At 47.8% G+C, this 19,395-nt stretch overlaps 1 protein-coding gene across 1 annotated transcript; it reads right to left on the reverse strand.

The window, feature by feature from the left end:
- Positions 1 to 4,307: 4,307 nt before the first annotated feature.
- On the reverse strand, positions 4,308 to 18,868 carry LOC141929409 (serine protease inhibitor Kazal-type 5-like). Its single transcript, XM_074838806.1, has 12 exons — positions 18,742 to 18,868; positions 18,164 to 18,230; positions 16,366 to 16,493; positions 16,142 to 16,193; positions 13,703 to 13,833; positions 13,022 to 13,103; positions 12,460 to 12,527; positions 11,495 to 11,588; positions 8,914 to 9,041; positions 8,484 to 8,547; positions 5,295 to 5,347; positions 4,308 to 4,847 (listed from the first exon to the last, which is right to left on the reverse strand). Exons 1-11 carry the CDS (start codon positions 18,858 to 18,860, stop codon positions 5,342 to 5,344), a joined length of 939 nt encoding a protein of 312 aa, XP_074694907.1. The 5' UTR covers positions 18,861 to 18,868; the 3' UTR covers positions 4,308 to 4,847; positions 5,295 to 5,341.
- Positions 18,869 to 19,395: the final 527 nt, after the last annotated feature.

The following is a 19,395-nucleotide window of genomic DNA, read 5'->3' on the forward strand; positions in this document are numbered from 1 at the left end:
TCCATGAAGTGTCAAGGACTCCAGACCTTTGGACCAATGCAGGCCTCAGCTACAAGGACCTCAGTTCACCATGATTACAGTATCCATCTCTCAGGGCTCATTCCAGCCAAGACTACCATCAATTAATGCTTCCTGGCAGAGGAAAATGTATCTTGACAACTTAATTGCCAGTCTCTGTGAAAGCTGTCATGGTCAAGCAAATTCCTGCCAATGTCCACAGAGATGACACCTGAATCTTATAAGAAAGGAGATATTATTTGCAAACCAAATCTGCAGTTAAAATAGATTGACTCAGCATGTTCTGTCAAGACCAAAGTAATTCTCTTCCAACTAAGTTATTAGATTTGGGGAGTAGTTTGCAATAGGAGACAGATTAAAGGGACAGAACAGCAAACACCTGTCAAGGATCTGGGGAAGGAATTGGGATCTAGAAATCACCACCACTGCTATAGCACGTCTGCTGTCCCCCACCCCAGCCGAGACACCTAGTGCTCCACTTTGGGCTCCTGCCCTGTGCACAAGATCCATGCTGTGACCTTACAAGCGAGCTGCGTGCTTCACAGAGAGCAATTCAGCAAAGCTTTTTCCACCAGCTGTTTTTCTGACACGACAGAGCCTTTCAGGACCAGAGCAGAAGGTACATCCCACCCAGGCTGGACAGAGAGCTGCAGGAGAGGGACACCTTTGGTTATCCCCATGTGTTTACACCCTCGTGTTTGTGCAATCCTCACTTGCAGTCCTACTGTGTTGATGTCTACCTGTTTATTTTCCCTTCACTGGGCATGCCAGGAGAGGGAGGCTCTGCAAAGTGCACCTGGCCAAGCAGCCCTGGACATGAGCACTCTGCTCCTTTCTTCTGCTGCCTCTCCAGGTTACCTCTAGTGCCAGCTGTGAATCATCTGTCACCATTTCTATAGAATTTCACTGAGACAGGCCAAGAAAGTAAGCAACCCCTTTGAAGCCAGAAGGCAGTAAAGCCAACTCACCTGTTTTTCAGAAATACATGTAGAAATTGTCCATGCTTCCCATCCACAATCCAAGTGTGTGATTGTCGCTACACCTAACACTAAATTGCTTCTTTTGGGACCTTCAGTGTCAAGGATCTGGATTGTACTTAATGAGTATTGCATTTATATCTTACTATTTTCAGTGAACAATTTGAGCGGAGTTGCTCATACCTTCACACAGGGGAAAGAATTGCAAGTTCTTGTGTTGCAGTCCCAGTGGGAGGGCTGGGCAGCTGAAGGGCTCCTGCAGCAGACTGGACCAGGGAGATCCCACAGAAACGGCCAGGACAAGAGCTCCCTGTAGTAGGGATACCCTTGCAGGAAAAGACAGATGTGCTAACAGATGCCAAAGAGAAACCCTAAAGAGAGGAAAGAGAGAAGCCCATTCAGCAGTCCCAAGGTTTATCCCAGACAGGCCATGGAGCAGAAGTTGTGATAATCGAGGCAAATAATGCTGAAACTCAAAGGTACCCATACACAGCAGTTTCTAAGTGGGATTGGGTGTCACAGAGATGTAGAGAGAACTAGAAAAGAGCACTCTGCGACAGACTCAGAGGGGCTTCAGTGCACAAATGGCATCAGGCTCTCCATGTCACAGCTCGCTCAGTTCTTGAAGAAGCAAATGCCCCTAAACTGCAAGATTTCTGATACCGTCTGCAGCAGCAGACTGTGAGAGGTCCCCTGGCCAGACCACGCCATGCTGCCTTGTAGGGGTTCTCCCTCCATGGTGGCTGCAAGAGCAGCAGGGAGGCAGTGGGCAGAGCTACCAGGCTCCAAACGGACAGACTGCAGAGGATTGAGAAACACCACGGTGAGTTCAAGGTCTGCTGAGGCATCTGCCAGAGTCAACAGTCCTCACTATATAGCAAGAGCAGCATTTGCACGTCCTGAAGAATTGCATAAGTACCTGACACCTTTTATGGAAAAAAAGCATGAGACTCAAGCTCTCTGCAGAGAGTAGTTTAGCTCAAAACCCAACTGTGTTGAGAGACCTGGAGACCAAAGCTGTCAATTCATAATGCCAGTTTTGCAAAACCTCAGAAACTGCTGTGAACCACATGGAGTCTGTGGATATTGGCAAGAGACACCCTTAATAAAGTGTAATTTACAGCAAACCGAAGAATCACCAGAGTGCTGGTACCTTTCCAGTTTTGTAGAGTACTGTTTTGGCCTCATTACTGTGTTAGAGGGCAACAAAAAGGGTGACCAAGAGCAAATATAAAAAAGAAAGAGTAATAAATCCCCAATACCTCTCAAGCCCTTGCCATCTTCTCCCCAGGAAGCTCACAGCAATAACGCATGGCATGGCTCACGCAGAGTCCCACCGGAGCTCCGCCGCACACAGCAGTGCTCAGGACGGACATCATCAGTGAGCCCTCGGAGTCACCTGCAAAAAAGGGTGGAAAGCAAAAAAGGACTGACCGGGCAGGGTGCTGAGAGCAGAAAGGAGTTACCATTGCTACCTCTAGTAGGGCTGATAACAACAGCACAGGCAGTTTTAGCAAGTCACTGTCCTGCACCTTCTCGGCAGACAGGTTTGGAATCTGATTAATGATCCCTTATTGCCAGCTGTGATTTTTATGGATGATAATTTCTGCTGGCAGCAGGAGGCATTCAGAAGGTGCTCAAATACTGAGAGAAGAGGTTACTAGGGCACAGTCTTCATCAATTCATTGCTTTTGGAGCTCGGTTAATGCCGGTTTTATGGGTGATTATTTCAAAACCTAAATACTTGAAATCACTACAGCTCATAACAGCTTTCAAGTGCACTGATTTTCATTTGCAAGAATTTATTTTAAGCCACAAATTGTGCACTGTTTTTATGAAATCATGTAGATGTCCCTGCACATTATTTTAGCTGGAATCAGTGAGCAGACATCATCAGAGAACATTTTTACTGTCTGACATTCATCATTCCCAGGCTCCATAAATAATGTTCACTTGTTTCATCACAGTCCAAAGGCAGACAAATTTGCATCCCGCAAAACAGCTAACCAGGACCAAACTGGTGACATTCACCCTGCATGACTGCACTTCATGAGGGGATTTTCCACATAGAAATAGGCAGTAATAATTTATTTCTAAATCATAGTGTTTGCTCACGTTAAAAATCAGCATACAAAATATTAACAGCTACTCATGTCAGAGTCTGCTGATAATAAAACCCGATTTTATTATCAGCAGAAATAAAATGTGATGCATGCGTAAGCATTTTGAGTTTAAAATCAATTCTCATTAACTGCAGTAGAAAAAAAGGATTTGATAACTTAATTGAAAGAAAATCTGTGTCTTTGGTAGGAGTGAAATTAATTGGTATTAGGTAAAATCCTGCCAAAAATCTGAAAGAAAGTCACTCCAGCCTTATCTGCAACAGAAAGTGTTTACAGATCAGGTCACAGCTAAAATGGACTCAAACACTGTGTGTGTTCACTCAAGGTCTTCTGGAAATGTCCTGCAATAGAGTTTATTCAAATAAAGAACATATTTGCTTTAAGTAACAGCTATAAAAGAAAGTACAGGAAGTGCGTGCAAACTGCCAGCAGATTTCTGTTAACCCACCACCACAGTCTCCCGCTCTGTAAATCCCACCCCATTCTCAGATGCATTGCCCCTGATGAGCCAGGGGAGCCCTTAGCTCAAAGACCTGGCTTTATCTTAAAACAGTTTTAGACTATAAATGAATTGTAATTGATTTACAGACAGTTTTATCTCAAAACAATGATACTTTTCCTTAAACACCTTAAGCCATTACAACACTATGGAACTTCTCACTTCTCCATCTCCCCTAGCACCAGGACCCCTCCCTGCAGGAGATGGCTCCTGAGATGGGCACTGGCTGAGCCCTTGTGCCCACAGGGCCTTGTCTGGTGAAGGAAGTTCAGGCCAAGGCAGAAGGGTGACCCAGAAGAGCGTGGTGAAGGTTCATGGGCCATCTCATGGAGGTTCTGCTTGGCCAGCACTACCTCAAGGGTGCCATCAGTACTTCTGCCCTCTCAGAGCAAGAAATACTGCTGGCCAAATTCAGACCTCCAGACCCGAGACACCTTCCCGGCTGTGCCCCCAACTCCAGCTTCAGTGGGGCAGGGCTCAGCACACCATCTAACGTGATCCAGGGTGTATCTACTTCCCACAGCTGCTCAAAACAAAGTGGTCTGGATTTCCTGGTGCCTCAGAAGGGGAGTCTGGAAGAGGACGCTTACTGCAACAGCTAAACCATCAGCCCAACACACGGGGTGCTTTAAAACCAATTTGCCTCTGTGGGTTTCCAATGTAAACCAATTAAGTCTCAAAACAACCCTCTGAGGTAGGTAAATATCTTTTAATGTCCATTTTACAGGCAAGAGAAAAGGGCTTAAAGGGCAATGAAGTGATTGACCCAAGACCCCACGACGAGTCAGAGAGAACCTGACCCCTGGTCCCTTCTCACAAAACCCCAGATCACGTTCTTCCTCCTCAGGTCCAATATCTTCACCAGATATTTACAGCAGCTGGTGCACCCCAGGGCCCTCTGCACTTGCGTATTGCCTAAGGGGCACGCTGTGTAAAGCTGGAATGGGGACTCGTTTGTCCCTCCCACAAGGCATAGTGAAGAAAAGTGACATGAAGCTGCTGAGTTATCTTTATTGTAGAAGCACGCTAAGACACAGCAAGGCAGCAGAGACCGTAACGGCACACGTGGGGCAGACCTGGGAAGACACCACTGAGTCCCCACAGCCCTTCGCCCTCCACCTGAGCAAGCACAGGCCCCGTTCACTGCAGAAGGGGATGAAGGCAGCTCTGGCAGTCCCGGGGACTCGGCAGCTCCCCTGGTGCTCAACATCAACTCTTCCTTTACGTGCCCTAGGGAGACATGGGGGAGACAGTTTATTACTGTAGTTCCCAGAAGGCAAAGGGACCTGAAACGACCATGAGGAAACCTCAAAGCGGGGATGGTCCCATGCTCTGTAGGGGCTCTGTGCCACCCCTGTCTCCCTGCAACGGGGGAGAGCAGCACACTGCTCTGCCAGCATCCTCCCCGCTCTGCAGGGACAGCTTGGCTGAAAAAACAGAGATGGGAAAAGGAATGGGCAGAGCCCAACATCAGGGGCACTAGAACATTTGCACATTTCCATGGGCTCAGCCCCACCATCCCCTGGCTGCAGCGAGAAGGAAAAGCATGCTGCAGAGTCCTTTACCCCAGCCCTGCAGTCTGTCCAAGCAAGGCTGGACACTCCAACCCTTGTGAAATGCAACCTCCAGAGCACAGGCTGGCCGAGAGCAGGTAAATCACTGCCCCTCTCTCTGTACCTTTGGTCACAGCTGATCCCTGGTGTTCACTGGCAGTCTGAACTCCATTACTTCTGGAAAGAAAGAGCAAAAAATAAGTCCATCCCCAAGCATGACCACTGCTGCGTGACACTTGCTGAGCATTAGTATCAGTGTGACAGCCCCTCCAGCCAGCTCAGCAGCCACACGAAACCACTGCAGCAGAGCCTGGCACCGGGGCAGGCAGGTTGGGTTGCTGCCAGCCTAGGAAAACAAGACTAGTTTCAGCCTGAAGCTAGGTGCTTTCCACACCTAATAACTAACTGGGAAAGGTTCTGCTTTTTCCTCCTTCCACCACCATAAAAAGAAGCATGATAAAATAAAGAGCCTTGTAATAAAACCAGGACTTGCCCATTGCAAACCTGGGAATTGTCTCTTTGTTAAGAAACAGGTTTTAAAGAAAGGAGAAGCTGGATATTCCCTTTTTTCCCTGACTAACATGGGCAGACTGATAACTACCACATGGATGATTTGTGGAAAAACCTTTGAACAAGTAAAGGAACTGTGAGATATGCAGCATTAAATGTGAAATGTGCTGGGAAGAACCACAATTAATTCATCCATATGACACAGCACCACAGCCAGCTAGCTTACCAAAAAAGATATCTAAATCCAGGACTCAGACCTACATTTATCTTTAGTAAAGCAGAACAGGATCAAATGAATTTGGTTACAGCACAGAGGCACAGACCTCCCAGGGAAGGTGGTGAGCTCAAATGCTGGCCAGCCTGAGGCCCCAGGGACAGGCTCTCTGCAGCAAGATTTTCCACCACAGCAGTGCATAGATACACTCTTTAGTGTCAGATCTCTCTCAAACCACACTGCTCCCATCCCTCCCTGACAGCAATCTGGTCACCAGGCAGGGAGAGCTGCCAGAAACACCTGGATATTCAGTCGAATCTTTGCAGGCAGGAGTGAATGCAGACACTGAGCTGCAAAGGGATGAGGCAGCTTGGACACATTTAGTCAGGCAACCCAGCACCCTCCATGGATAATTTCAAAATACAACTCAAGGAAATATTACATTTTTGGGTAACAATTTCTTATCTTCCTCCAAAGCTTAAAGAGAGACCTTTGCATTTCCATTCTGCACATTGCAACTGTCTAAAACCACTTCTGATGCCAAATGCACTACTGGAGCTGGTTTTGTCTGAGCTTTAGTAGCATATATTGAGTGTCTGGATCTTCACTAGAAAGAATTCATTATACTGCAAGTGACCATGAATTTCAGTGCTGACAATAACATTGCTCTGTACGTTGTTCATAAGCTTCCATAAATTTCCAGTCTCATTCTTCGGGTGACATAATATACATAAATAAAGACTAAATCATTGTGCGTGGGGGTTTATGTTTGGCTTTTTTTGCCCCAGGGAAAAAGCTTATCGCTTTTCCTTTTAATTGGATCCAACTCTCCTTGGAATACTTAACATCGCTACAAGCTGTCTGACTTTCAGTAAATGGCATATTCCTCTAATTGCAAAGGCTTGAGAGCTGTAACAGCTTGGTAAAACACAAAACAGTAAGGAATTTCAGACCAGGCACAGTTTTGTGGGAATCCTCTCTATTTTTCAGTTGCCGTGGTATACCCAATCTCATCTGTCTTGGGCAGTGTGAGCACAGTCACCAACAGGATTGAGTAGTGCCTGGTCTCCCTGTACCCCCAGAATACTCAAGCCAACAGTGGCTCCATCACACTAAAGGTCAGGACACGAAGACCTCGAAGTATGATCACAAGCAAAATTATTTCTCTCTGCCCTACAATTTCTTCAACTTTTGCTTTAAAGTTGAGAGCACTCTGCTGCTTTACAGAAGAGGGGAAGAGGAGCCAGGATGTTTACTTTTTAATGTTTTGGGGATCTGGTGGGATCCTGGCACTGAGCAGAGGAAGGCATGGCATGACGCTATGGCATGATAGCTATCCTGTGGGAAAGTTTTTCATTGCCTACGAACACATTGATACCAAATTCATATTCAGAAGCCAAAGTTCCCATCCAAATCTTTATAGAACTTCTCTTTGGCTGGTTCAATATTTTGATTCTCTCCAGGTTTGGAGTAGGAACAAATGTCAATATTTCCCTGGGGACGAATATTCATTTTCTCAAGAGTTCATGCCAATACAGAGGACAGTCCTCCCTGTATGCTCCAGGGCATCCCACGCACTCAAGAGACACAAATTGGGAGACCCTGGCCGCAAATCAAAGTGCTGGAGACTGCCAAGCTTCCACTGGTGGAAAGACAAAGCACAACTGAGAAATGTTTAACTCATCTGCTACATGGAATCGCAAAAATATTAAAGCTCAAGACCTTTCCCAAAAGTATGCCACCTAGTGAATCATTTTCATTTCCCAACCATCTCCCTAGATATTATTTGGGAAATGAGCCCTTTGTGGTTTACACAGTTCTGGTCTTTCTGGCCTCACCAAAGTCCCAGGAGGAAAGCCAGATGTTTTCCCAGACATGTCACTCTCTTACCATACAGCCAAGATAAAACACAGAGATTATGCCCAGGTTATATATTAAATCCAAATCTGAACCTCTGTCCAAGTCAATCCAAGTCAAACATCTGGACTATGAGCACCCCACTCCTGGAGCTCTAATAATCCTGCCACAGATGCAGGGGCCAGGCTGGCTCCCCAGCATGCACTTGGAGTGAGAGATGGGATGCTACACACAGCCAAGAGGCACTTTGGGTGGCCATTTTCTCCACCTCTCAGCAACATCCCACCCAGGGGGAAAAAAAAAATAAATAAATAAAAGAGGAGATAAGGGGGTCCAATACTCCTCTTCCCTCCCAGCCTGCAGTACAACCGAGCCCTCCCAACCTGCAGGACTCCCTGAGCTGACCCTAACAGTTCCAGAGCATGCTGCACCACGTGGCTAAAGAGCAGCTGCAGAGCATGGTTTTAATTAACCCATTAGTTCAGTTAACTTGTAATTTGATTAATCTGTTAGCTAACCTGCCTGCAGGGTCAAGGTGTTGACCCCCAGCTATTGCTGAAGAGCACTGCAGGGCAGCTGGTGACTACCTGCTACCTACTTCTCATATTTCACTCTGCATTGTGGCTGCCTGGATCAGGCCCCCACAAACTGAGATGGTGCCAACAGGGGAATTTCACAAGGGGAAGGGAAAAGACTGATGTTTCCCCAGCCCAGCCGTGGCATGCCGCTTACCACTTCAGGGGCAGGCTTTCGGCATTCACCTCGATAGTTTACCGTGATGTAGTTTGAAGCTCTCCTGCAAAGGGAGGACAAGACATTGCTTATTATTCACTTGCAATGCCACAGCTCTCTGCCATCGGCATGACAGTCCTCTGTGGACTCCTTAATACTTTGATGCTACTTCCAGTATGATGGCATTTATTATTCCCCAAACAATCTTATGATTGGGCAGAAAGGGAATAGGGGACTCTGGAAACTTGTGTATCTTAATTAGCTGTCATCAGATTAATCTCAGGCATTTTGATCTATGTTTGCTTAACAGCAAGGCACCAAGGACACACTTGATAGTGAGTCATGATATATCAAAACAAACACTGTGCTGCAAAAGACACTCGGGAATGGTGGATGGCCCTGTATTACTGAAATCTCTCCGCCTACTCACATGGCAGCTGAACACAAGTCACATTCATTTTTGTATGTTTTCCCATCAGTGCCACAGACTGGTTGTGAGGATTTGCTGCAGAAAATCCTTCCACCCTTTACCCCGTGCAGAATTCGATCACAGTCCAGCTGAAGAGAGAAAGAAATCACATTTGGTGCTAGTTCACTTGTGAGACCCTCCTTTATGTGACTTAAAAGCACTCACAGACCAAGCCTTGCCATGGAATCCTTCTGCCCTGCAACACATCCACCACACCTCCCGTAAGGCCAGGCTTGTAAAGAGATAGTGTCTCTTGTTGGACTGGCCAGCCAAGCTTCTAGGGACAGAGCCCTCCCTGCCCCACTGCCAGGCACAGACCCACTCATCCGATCCACCTCGGCACCTTGGTCCAGGGCAGGTTTATTTCTCTCATTGGGGATCTACAAGAAGGTGAAAACTTCTGCTACCTGTCCTTAGTCCTCCTTATCAGGGCTTTGATGCAGTTTCATCTCCGAGAATGAAGATGAAACCCATTGGCCAAAATTAAGAAAAAAGCTCTACAGCAGACTCCCGCTGCCCGAGGGCGGTGCGACACGCAGCACAACTTCTGACACCCACTGAGTTAAGAGACACAAGCATATATGAGCAGCTATGACTAATTAAGGGTGCCCTCTTGTTTCCTCTCAAGCATGACAACAGGAACATTTAGACACAGCTTTCCTACAAACCACACGTGGCACAACCAGGACAAACTCACAGCACAAGGAGTGGTCTTTGGGGACCCCAAAAAGCCTCTCACACTAAGGTCTCCACCCTATAAGCACACCAGGGTGGGGGGGATGTTTGCAGAGTCATAGCAAATTTCAAACGGCAGAGGTCAGAGATACCACAGCCTGTTCCCTGGCACACACACAGCCCCTTCTTCAGCCTGGCCCCCACTTCTGCTCTAGGTGTTGAAAAAAGACCAAGACAAAGGAGTGACTAATGAATTCCCATCCCCTTCTCCAAGCGCTGCAAAACACATTGCAGTGACTGCAAATGGTGCAATCAGAGGAGAGCTGCAGCTGGGATGCAGAGAACGTTTCTGGAGATGCAGCATTTAGCACAAAATGATGGTTTATCAACAGCACTACGGGACAGGAAACACCATAGGGAAGGAAAGTTTCACGCCAGGTGGCACGAGGGGTTCGGTGACATTGGGGTGCTGTGATAGCACCCGCTGGTTTAACATCATTTACTAATTTCATTAATGTGTTGCTTCCTCCCTCATCTCGGTAATTACCGATGACGTGAAAGCAGACAACCCTGACCTTTGCAATTCTCTGCTAGATGCCTTCCTATGTGCCAGCTGCTGCTGCCTGCAGTGAGAGCCGTGTGCCTGCATTACTGCCCAGGGCAGGCAGCCACCCCCCCCACCCCAGCAGCCCCACATGTCACAGGTCCCAGCAGCCAGTGCCACCACACCTTTGGCTCTGGGAAATTGCCTGTGACAAAACCCACGGGTGGCCCTGGAAAGAGGAGAGGAGCAGATTTGCTCCCTGAATCACCTCTAGTCAGTCAGGCTCGTCAGCATCCACTCCCCCTCCGGAGCTACCAGGAAATACCACTAAGCCCTGAAGCAGACTGGTGTTATTACACTTAATGCTTCCTCTGGAATGCATCAAAACTGCCTTACCTGAACCACCTACTGGGATTTTTAACTCAAATACCCCTTTTCTAAAAGTGGTCAGTGACAGAGGCTTCAGAGAGAGCTGAAGCAGTTTGCAGTAAGGTCCCTCCAGCTCCATAGAAACACATTTCCTATCCCTTCCAAAATGTTATTTAAATTACTGTATGCAAATGCTAGAGGGACTAAAACATCAGGTCATTTTTTTTTAATCATCCTAGCTCTTGACAACACCCCATGACAGTGAGATCCACAGTTCAGTCACCTTTTTTATCATAACTTATTTTCTCTTATTAGTTTCATATTTTCCACTTTTAGCTCTATTGAAACTATTGCATTTTCCTTTCATGGAGACAAGGGAGAACAGACACCCCCATCTTCCTCCCACATTATTCCATACACAGTCATCATCTATCACTCAGTGTTTCCCCCTTTAGCACTCCCTCCCCCTGTCAACCTTGTCCTCATCCCCTGGTCAGCTCCATCACCCTGCTCTGGCCATGGCCTTTAACTCAGCACCTTCTCAACATATGGGGGGTGGAACTCCTCACCCACTTTGGCTACATGTGGGGCAGGCATCCAGCCTGAGCTCAAGACCAGCACCCCCACAGCTGATGTACTTCCATAAGGAGCCAAGCCCATGAGCAAAACTGGCTTAGGAGGGTCCCATATGAGCACATCCAGCCCTACTCCCCTTCCTTCTGCTTCAGTGCCAGGTGATACAGGGGCTAGCATCAGGGTACAGATGCTTTCAGTCATTCAAACCCTTCCAAGGACATGGGGCTGAGTGAGAATATTTAGGGCCACAGCAAGAACAGGAGCAGCTGCTGGGAAAGGAGTTGGTGGGGGCTCAGCACTGGCAGAGGAGCACCCCATGAGAGAGGTCCCCATTTCTGCCCAAACAGCTGCCATCCAAGATGCAGAAGGTAGGTTTACCAGCTGGTAGGCATCGGTGTCATCTCTGCTCTGTGCCTTGCGGCCAGGTGCTGGGTTGCAGTTCCTACCGCTCTGAGCCACATTTCCTTGTGGGCTGGCAGGGAGAGAGAGGGGAGAGGCAGATCATCATACCACCCCTCCTGAACAGGGGGAGCACAGTGCACACCCACCCTCCCCGCAGACCCCCACAGCTCTCAGGGAGCTGCTTGCACTATGGCATCCACCAACCCACTGGGACAGGAGAGGGTGAGAAGCCCCCCAGCCACATGTTAACAGGCAGCCAACAGCAGGACAAACCTTGCCTTGTGCACAGCACAAGTGCATCACCACCCCCCAGGGCTCTGCATCCGTGTGTCTGATAGCATCACTTGGTGGATGGGGAGACAAAGGGATTGCACCAGCAAAAAGCAAGAAGTATCAGAGCTCCCCAGAAAAGGCGCTGAAAAAACATCAGCCAAGTCCTGCTCAGGTCCAGCAGCTATAAAACAAACAGGAGTGCCTGACCAGTGCCCAGAAAGTAGTGCACCAAACACTGCTTCCAAGCTAGCAGGTCAGGATGAGCCAGGGCCAAGGCAGACACATGTGCCCTGTCAGGAGGCAGGGTTTGCTGGACAAAGGTGTCCTGAGATGGATTGTGAGCACAGCAATCACTGATGCTTCATACACAGGAAAGTCAAGGCCAAAAAGGAGCAAGGGTTGCATGACAAACGTCCTCACTCTGTGTCTTTTTGCCATCACCAGCTTAGCCAGTGGGGAGAAGTGCTGTACTGAGCACCAAACACCACAATGTTCAATTCTCCATCCCAGATAGTGCTACCTGTGTGCCACTGAAGCATTCCTGCTCCAATTAACATCCTAACCACCCCTAGAAAAAAACACGTAGATGGAAGGGGGCAGAAACGAGTGCCAGGGCTTGTGGGGTCGTCGAGGGGACAGGCTACAATCCCAGCTGCTGCTCAACTCACCCTCTGCTCGACGAGAAGGGACGTCTCTCATTCACCCCCTGCCGTGACCCTGAACCACCGCAGCTCTTCTGCAAAAGAGGCAGGGTCATGTTCAACAACCATAGAAACAACTTTTATACAACTAGAGAAGCAGCAAAGCTAAAGCAGCTCCCGCCCTTCCCCCTCCTCCTCCCAGACCCAGAGAATTATGGGGCTGTTCTTAGAGAAGCAGGTTTGATGCTTGCTTCATACCCACCAAATGTTATTATCCGAGGGCTTACAGGATTGTGGGGAGTCTGAACCTGCCCTTTATCTCTCATATAGCATCACACCACCAGGGAAGTGAGAGGGACTGTTCTGTCAGGTCCAAACGTGCCCACTTTGTATGTTCATACACAGGTCCATCCCACAAATGACTGAGGCTTTGCAATGCAACCTGCTTCTCCCCCATCGTTAGCTGGCTCCAGCATCCCAAGCACCATGCTTACCCCAGGCTCACCACGGGCAGTCCCTGGCCATCAGGATCCCAGACTCTCACCAGCCCCTTTCTCTGAGCTCAGGGCAACTCCAAGCTCCATCTCACCTGGTTTGTACTCTTTGAAGCAAGCGGTTTGTTGCGCTGGGCAGTTCCACCAGACTGACCTCCTCTTTGGGCTTCTTTTTTGCTGGAAGAAGGGGAGAGGAGGAAAAGGGAGTGCTATGGCAGCGCAAGTGCCGCTGGCACTCAGGGCTGCCATGTAAGCCAGCATCATGCCATTAGGCACCACCTTCCCATCCGCAGTCCCTGTTCTTGGTGCTCCTGTTACTAATTCCCACCCCTAAGCCTTCTCCCTTCTCCTCACCATTCCCACTGTACGCTACATCCTGGATCCAGGTGGCTGCTTTCATATCAGGGCTGCTTCTGCATATGCTCTATGGGAGTAGAGAGAGAGCATCTGGAAGGCAAAGTACATGCATGGGAAACTCCTCAGGAGCTGCCCACACCCAACAGTCCCCTGGGAAAGGGGTTGCTCTCTATCAAACTTGCTTCTCCTCCTCTACTCCACGCTGCTTCTCACCTGCCCCTGGGCCCTTTGCGCTGAAAGGGAAGTGGGAAGAGTGGCAATGGCCGGAGCCCTACTGCCAGAGCATCTCTTGGAGGGCCACTGGGATTCAGGACTCTCCCCCAGGCATCGCCCAGATGCAGCTCCACAGGCAGAAGCTGCAGTTTTGCAGCCGGAGGTTTCCCTCTTTGCTGTTGTTGCTCAGAGGAAGCTGTACTCACAACTTCTCAGCGCACATGAGACATTTGTTGGTGTGCTGCTTGCCAGAGGAATCCCGAACAGGGTCATTCTCCCTTGTGCAGGACAGTCGTCCACCAGCTTCAAACTGGGAGCGATACTCACTGCAGTCATCCTGTGGAAGGAGGGCAGCAGTTAGGGTACCCTGTCCTCTTTGCCTTATTGATCTGATTCTTAGAAACTTGGGGTTTCCTGCAAGGAAAGCACTGAACCATCACAAACACATCACAGGAGAGCCTGGGTATGAGCAAGAGAAGAGGGTGTGCAGTACCAGACGCTTAGTATATAAGCAGAGGACTGAGTCAGAAAATTACGGATCCTTCTGCCTGCACAGCACGTGTTGGGAGTTTTCTAGTATGGTCTGACTAATTATCATTCTCCCTGTTCTCCAAAGCATGCCAGTGATGTGACCGATACAGTAATGAACTCCCTCCCACTTCTCTCAACATCCTTCATACACAGCTACAGCCTTTTCCCAGGTTGCAGCTCAGATAATAATTTCATTTACAAAGTCAGTAGTATCTCCAAAACCAACCACACTTTGGGACATGTCGATCAAGAAGCAACAGTTAAAACATAAAAGCACAATGCAAACATACTTAATACTCCATGAGCAGTGGAAGGTTGTTTGGAGAGTGGATGATTAATTTGTTCCCTGTTCAAAATTGCTGTACAGAAACCTGTTATGCAACATGGATGTAAACATTCAATCCCCATAATTTCAACTATTTCAGACACTGCAATAGCCAATTCCAAGCAGCAAATACAGAGAATAAGTAACTGGATCCCTCTTACCCTTTATTTTTTACAAATAGTTTTTAACACTTGACATTTTCTGCCCATTTATAGGAGTTTTGACTAGCTTGCATTAAGGTCCTTAACAGGTCACTGGCCTCATCCTTTGCTTCGCTCAGAAGTTTCCAGCACCTCATCCTCTCTGTTAGGGGAGGATTTCCCCAGCATTGTGTCCTGCATCCCATCCGGGGCACCTCAGCCTCTGGATCCTCAGCTTTGCTACTGGACTAACATTGGCAAAACACTCAGAGTACAAAGCCCCGCATTTCTCTAGAGCCAGACTAGCCATGGGTAGGAGAGACACGATCTGCACAGGACGAGCCTGCACCTGCTGTGGCCAGCAGCCACATTGCATTGCTCCCACCAGAAATAAATGTCACACCCCACTTCAGAGGGGCTCCCCAAGAGCCTCACTGCTTCTCCCCAACACCAGTGTGCACTCACACCCCCGTGCAGTTCAGGCAATGCTTCCCTCCCTGACAAGCCCAGGAAAGCAATCCCAGACCCTCTGTACCTTGTTCCCTGGGACCAGCCCAACTCAGCACCCTGATCCTCCAGAGACAGATCTGCCTTCCCCTAATTAACCCCTCTCAAACAGTCTCCCTTTGAACTAGCATTTCTGGAGCTCTGTTAGCTTCCCGGCCTCTGCTGCAGAAACCTCGCTGAGTACATACAAGACTTGCATTTGCCTTTTTCATGGCCTGTCACATCCCTGACCCACTAATAAATGCAGGGCTTTCTAATCCTTTGTCACTTCTAACCGACAAGCAGGAATTCTTGTTAATCACTGACTGTGTGATCTTGCGCTGTTATTACATTTTATCTTGTTTCTATTACTCCAGGCCTCAGCGCTATCCAATTAGTCCTGAGTGATCTGCTGATCCTCTTCTGCTGCCTCCTAACTTTGCCATCAGCAAATTTCACTTACGCTTCCATTTTTTTGTGCCAAAGTCATTAGGAAAAGCACTGAAAGAGGATTATCCCCAAGACTGAGGCTTAAGGGGACCACATCAGTTCCTACCATAGCAGAAATTGAAAGGTAAGTGTTGGAAAATGATTTTTTTTTTCCCCCTTACAGAGCTGCTTTTGCCAGCAAAGCATCAGTGTGACAGTGGCTGCAGGATGACAGGGCGCAGGGGGTGAATGGCAGCTCTGTGAGAACAAAGTTTCCAAGAAGAAAAGCTATAACTGAGCCACAGGTCCATGGAGATAGCGCAGGGCTGAGCTCTCCTCCCAGAATACAGTGGTATCTTGAGCTTTGCAGAGTTCAGATTTAGAGCTTTTCACCCAGATTTTTCTTTTCACCTAATTAGCACCCTCAGCAGCACTGACTTCTCCACCCTTGAGCCAGGTTTCAGGACAGCACAGCACACCTGGTTTCTCACTCTGATGGGATTTGGCTGTCCCTAGATCCACAGGTCAGTGGGATAGACTGTAACATTCAGGCACAAATAGTTCACTTGAGGGATTCAAGAGCATGAGCAAGAAATAAGGAGGGAAAGGAAAGTGGATCTCAAAATTAAATCAGCGGAGACAGAGCAACTGAGTAGAATAATGTTGCCTTCTCTCTATCTTGGGTGAAAATCCAATAAAGTTTTATATTGACCTGCCTAATACTTTAATCTCACCTTATCTTTTCCTTGTCTGTTTTTAGATAACTTCCGCTCATTCTCTCTTTTGCTGGAAGAGAAGCAAGATGAGAAAGTGAATACCACAGTGCTCCAGGGAGCGGGAGATTTTCCCTGTCATCGGCTGCAGGAGGGGCAAGTGATCCCATACGCTGTCATCAGCAGCCGGGTCACTCCAGCAGCCGCTTTCTCAACAGAAAAGGCGTTTTTTTTCCTCTACTCACAACTTCTCTGCACACATGATGCACTTATTGCTGTGTTGTTTCCCAGAGGAATCCCGGACAGGGTCATTTTCTCTGGTGCAGGAAAGTTTCCCTTTCTTAAACAGATCCCGAAACTCTCGGCATTCATCCTATGGAAATGCCAAAAACACGGGTTGACACAGGTATGCTGGCAGAGGGATGCATCTCCCACAAATCCACAAAGGATTATCCACCCAATGAATTACATTTCAAACACTGTTTTGTTTCCTTGCGGCATAAGTCAGTGGAAAACTATAGTTTGCCTGATATGTTCTCTTAAACTATAGCATGCAATATAAAACAAATAGGTCAGTATGTTTAGATGAGCAGATTTGTCTTTTGCACCCAGGGTAGCTTTATTTCTATTTCTAATAGGTAAGACATGCAAGAGCCTGCCTAAAGGACTGAGGTTTTTCTCTAAGTATAAAAGCTACAATTTCTCAGTGAATTTTGAATGAGGAAGTCAATTTTCCCATCTCTCATGAGAGAACACGCTACCAAGAATTCTAAAAATCCATGCACAGTAAAAAAAATGAAGCTGCAGGCATGAAAATAATCCTTGCACACCTCACATTTCCAGGTATGCTAGAGTAAGAGGTGGGCATTTTTACCTTTCACTTAACATGACGTTATGCGTTAATCGACTCAAAGCACTCTATTTCACAAAAGGCTTTTGTCACAAAACCTGCTTAAGCATTTCAACCCGGTCTTTACTTTCCTCTGAACAGATTTCCTATAACTTTCAGGGCACGCAAGCAGGTTTGTAGCATAAGAAACACATGCTACATATGAAGTCTTTAGGTTCTTTTATGCAGCACTTTTAAGGTTATCTGTCATGTGATCTGTAATACATTTTTTCCCCCTCCCTTTGTGTAGAGGAGATGGTTTGATAACTTATCCCAGCTTTGCAGATAGGGAAGTCAAGCCTAGAAAATTACTTGCCAAAAGCCAGACAGAAAATCTATGGTTGAACAAAGAAATTCAGTGTAGGTCTCTTCCTGACACTGTGAAACTGTCCTTCTGCCTCAGGACCACACTTTGGCAAGTCAGGTGTTTAAAAAAGATATCCTTTAGGACAGCTGTGCTTTACAAAACCTTTAAATTGCCCAGACACACAAGAGCTACCCTGCTTAACCAGATGTAAAAAAAAAAAATAAATCACTGCAACCAAGACTATCTGATGGAAACCAATTCACTCCTATCTAGAATAAAAAACCCAAGGCTCAAAAAGACAACTCCCTCCACATAAAGACCTGCTATCTAAAAAAACATCTATGGGTAAAAGAAACCAGCCAGGTGCATCAACAAGATAAACAAGGGACAATTAGAATCTGCCTGCTCCCACACCCTGCCCTAGTCAGAGCTCACATGCACCATCACTGCTATTAATTATTTGTCAGATGCCAATGGCATGCCTTATAAACAGGCAGGTATCCTCCTTAGACTATACTCTGGGTCAGGCACAGACCATATTAATTGCCCGATAGGGACTAGATTGCCTGGGAGGAGTTGCAAGAAGTTTTGGTTTCTTTTATGCTCACGGATGGCACAAAGCCTCACGCTCCTTCAGACCCTTTTCCCGAGGCAGAGCATGTTTGCCCTCCTCCCACTGCAGGCACATTGCTGGGCCTTTCCCCATCAGCCAAGCCAGCGTTTCCCACGCCACAGACAAGGAAATGCACTCGGCAAGTGGGTCAGAGGCAGAAGACACGATGCCACCTCAACACCCTGCTCCCCATGTGCCGATAAAACTGGCTTCCGTAGCGATGTTTCACCTCACCTCTCCCAAGGAATTCACGTTCCTGTTCGCCTCTCCACCACTCCCTTTGTTGTTTGAGTCTCTTTCCCTGCAAGAAAGGGAGGCGTGAGTGGCAGAGCAGTGTGCAGTCCTCAGACTAAAACCAAAATAGCTGGTGATTAAAGGCCCATCCTGCCAACCCCACCTCCCCATTGCGCAAGGCAGCAGGACAGACCAGCGCCGGGGCTCCAGCTCAGTGAGACATGCCCAGGGTGTTCAGCATCTTTGCACTGGGGGCATTTTGCCATCCTTTCTCTCTGCCTAACATCCAGGTGTTTCCATCCTATTAAACACCACCTATGGAAACAAGGAACTCAATCCCTGTCTGTTTTCACCCTGGATTTGCTCCACGCACCCTGTGGTGTGTGTCCCCATCCCCATGTGATGAGCTAGAGGGAACTGCTGGGTTCACAAGCTTGCTGAAGAGCTACTAACTGGTCTGTCTGGCCCAGGACTATGATTTTACAACACAAAGCCTCCTGAGATGGCTATGGGAGGAGAGGACATGCTGCAGATAGGGAAGATGGTTGCTGGAGCCAGCATGGGCAGCCAATACTCACATCAGCCTTTGGCACATCAGGCACTTGTTGAGGTCTGCTTTGCCATCTGGGCTGCTGACGGGCTCTTTGTTGGTAGGACAGGAAAACTTCCCACTGCGCAGAAGTGACCAAATTTTCATGCACTCATTCTGAAAAGCACAGAGGAGGACAGTCAGCAGAAACTCCCTCAGAGGCCATCAAGATCCCGAGAACAGTTTGTTCAAATTTAAGCTTTTCTGGGTGGGCTACGTGCTCTTGACAGCAATAGTCTGTTCACACCAAGCCTGAGGCTACCACACCCCTCAACCCCACCCCTCACCACACATCACGTGTGGTACAGGCTGCACCCAGAGCCCCGCTCGTGGCTCCTGAGGCAGAAAAGACGAGAAAGTTCAAAACCCGTTGCAAGGGCCATTATTCATCGGAAAAGGAATACATATTTAATTTGCATACAGCTGCAAATTGCTACCCGCTGCAGGGAAGGACTCTGTTATAAAGTTAGTCAAGAGCGGAGAATGTAGCCCTAGAAGTGCCAGTGGGATGCAAGAGTAATGAATCGACCAGAGTGACTGAAGAGCAATTCAGGTGCAAGACTGAAGCACAGAAAAGTACAGTCCTCTTAGGAAGCAAAGCAGTAATATTGTGTAATGCTGCAGCAACCAATTGTCTCTTCTG

This window comes from Strix aluco, chromosome 13, assembly GCF_031877795.1.
Source record: "Strix aluco isolate bStrAlu1 chromosome 13, bStrAlu1.hap1, whole genome shotgun sequence".
NCBI classification, from domain to species: Eukaryota; Metazoa; Chordata; class Aves; order Strigiformes; family Strigidae; genus Strix; species Strix aluco.

Excerpts from the sequence above, each read along its gene's own strand:
- LOC141929409 (XM_074838806.1), bottom strand. The coding sequence starts at position 18,860 with ATGAAAATTTGGTCACTTCTGCGCAGTGGGAAGTTTTCCTGTCCTACC. Across the intron at positions 9,042-11,494 it reads ACACCGATGCCTACCAGCTG|CTGGACTGTGATCGAATTCT; the intron begins GTAAACCTACCT and ends TTCTCTCTTCAG. Across the intron at positions 8,548-8,913 it reads GACTTGTGTTCAGCTGCCAT|GAGAGCTTCAAACTACATCA; the intron begins GTGAGTAGGCGG and ends CTCCCTTTGCAG.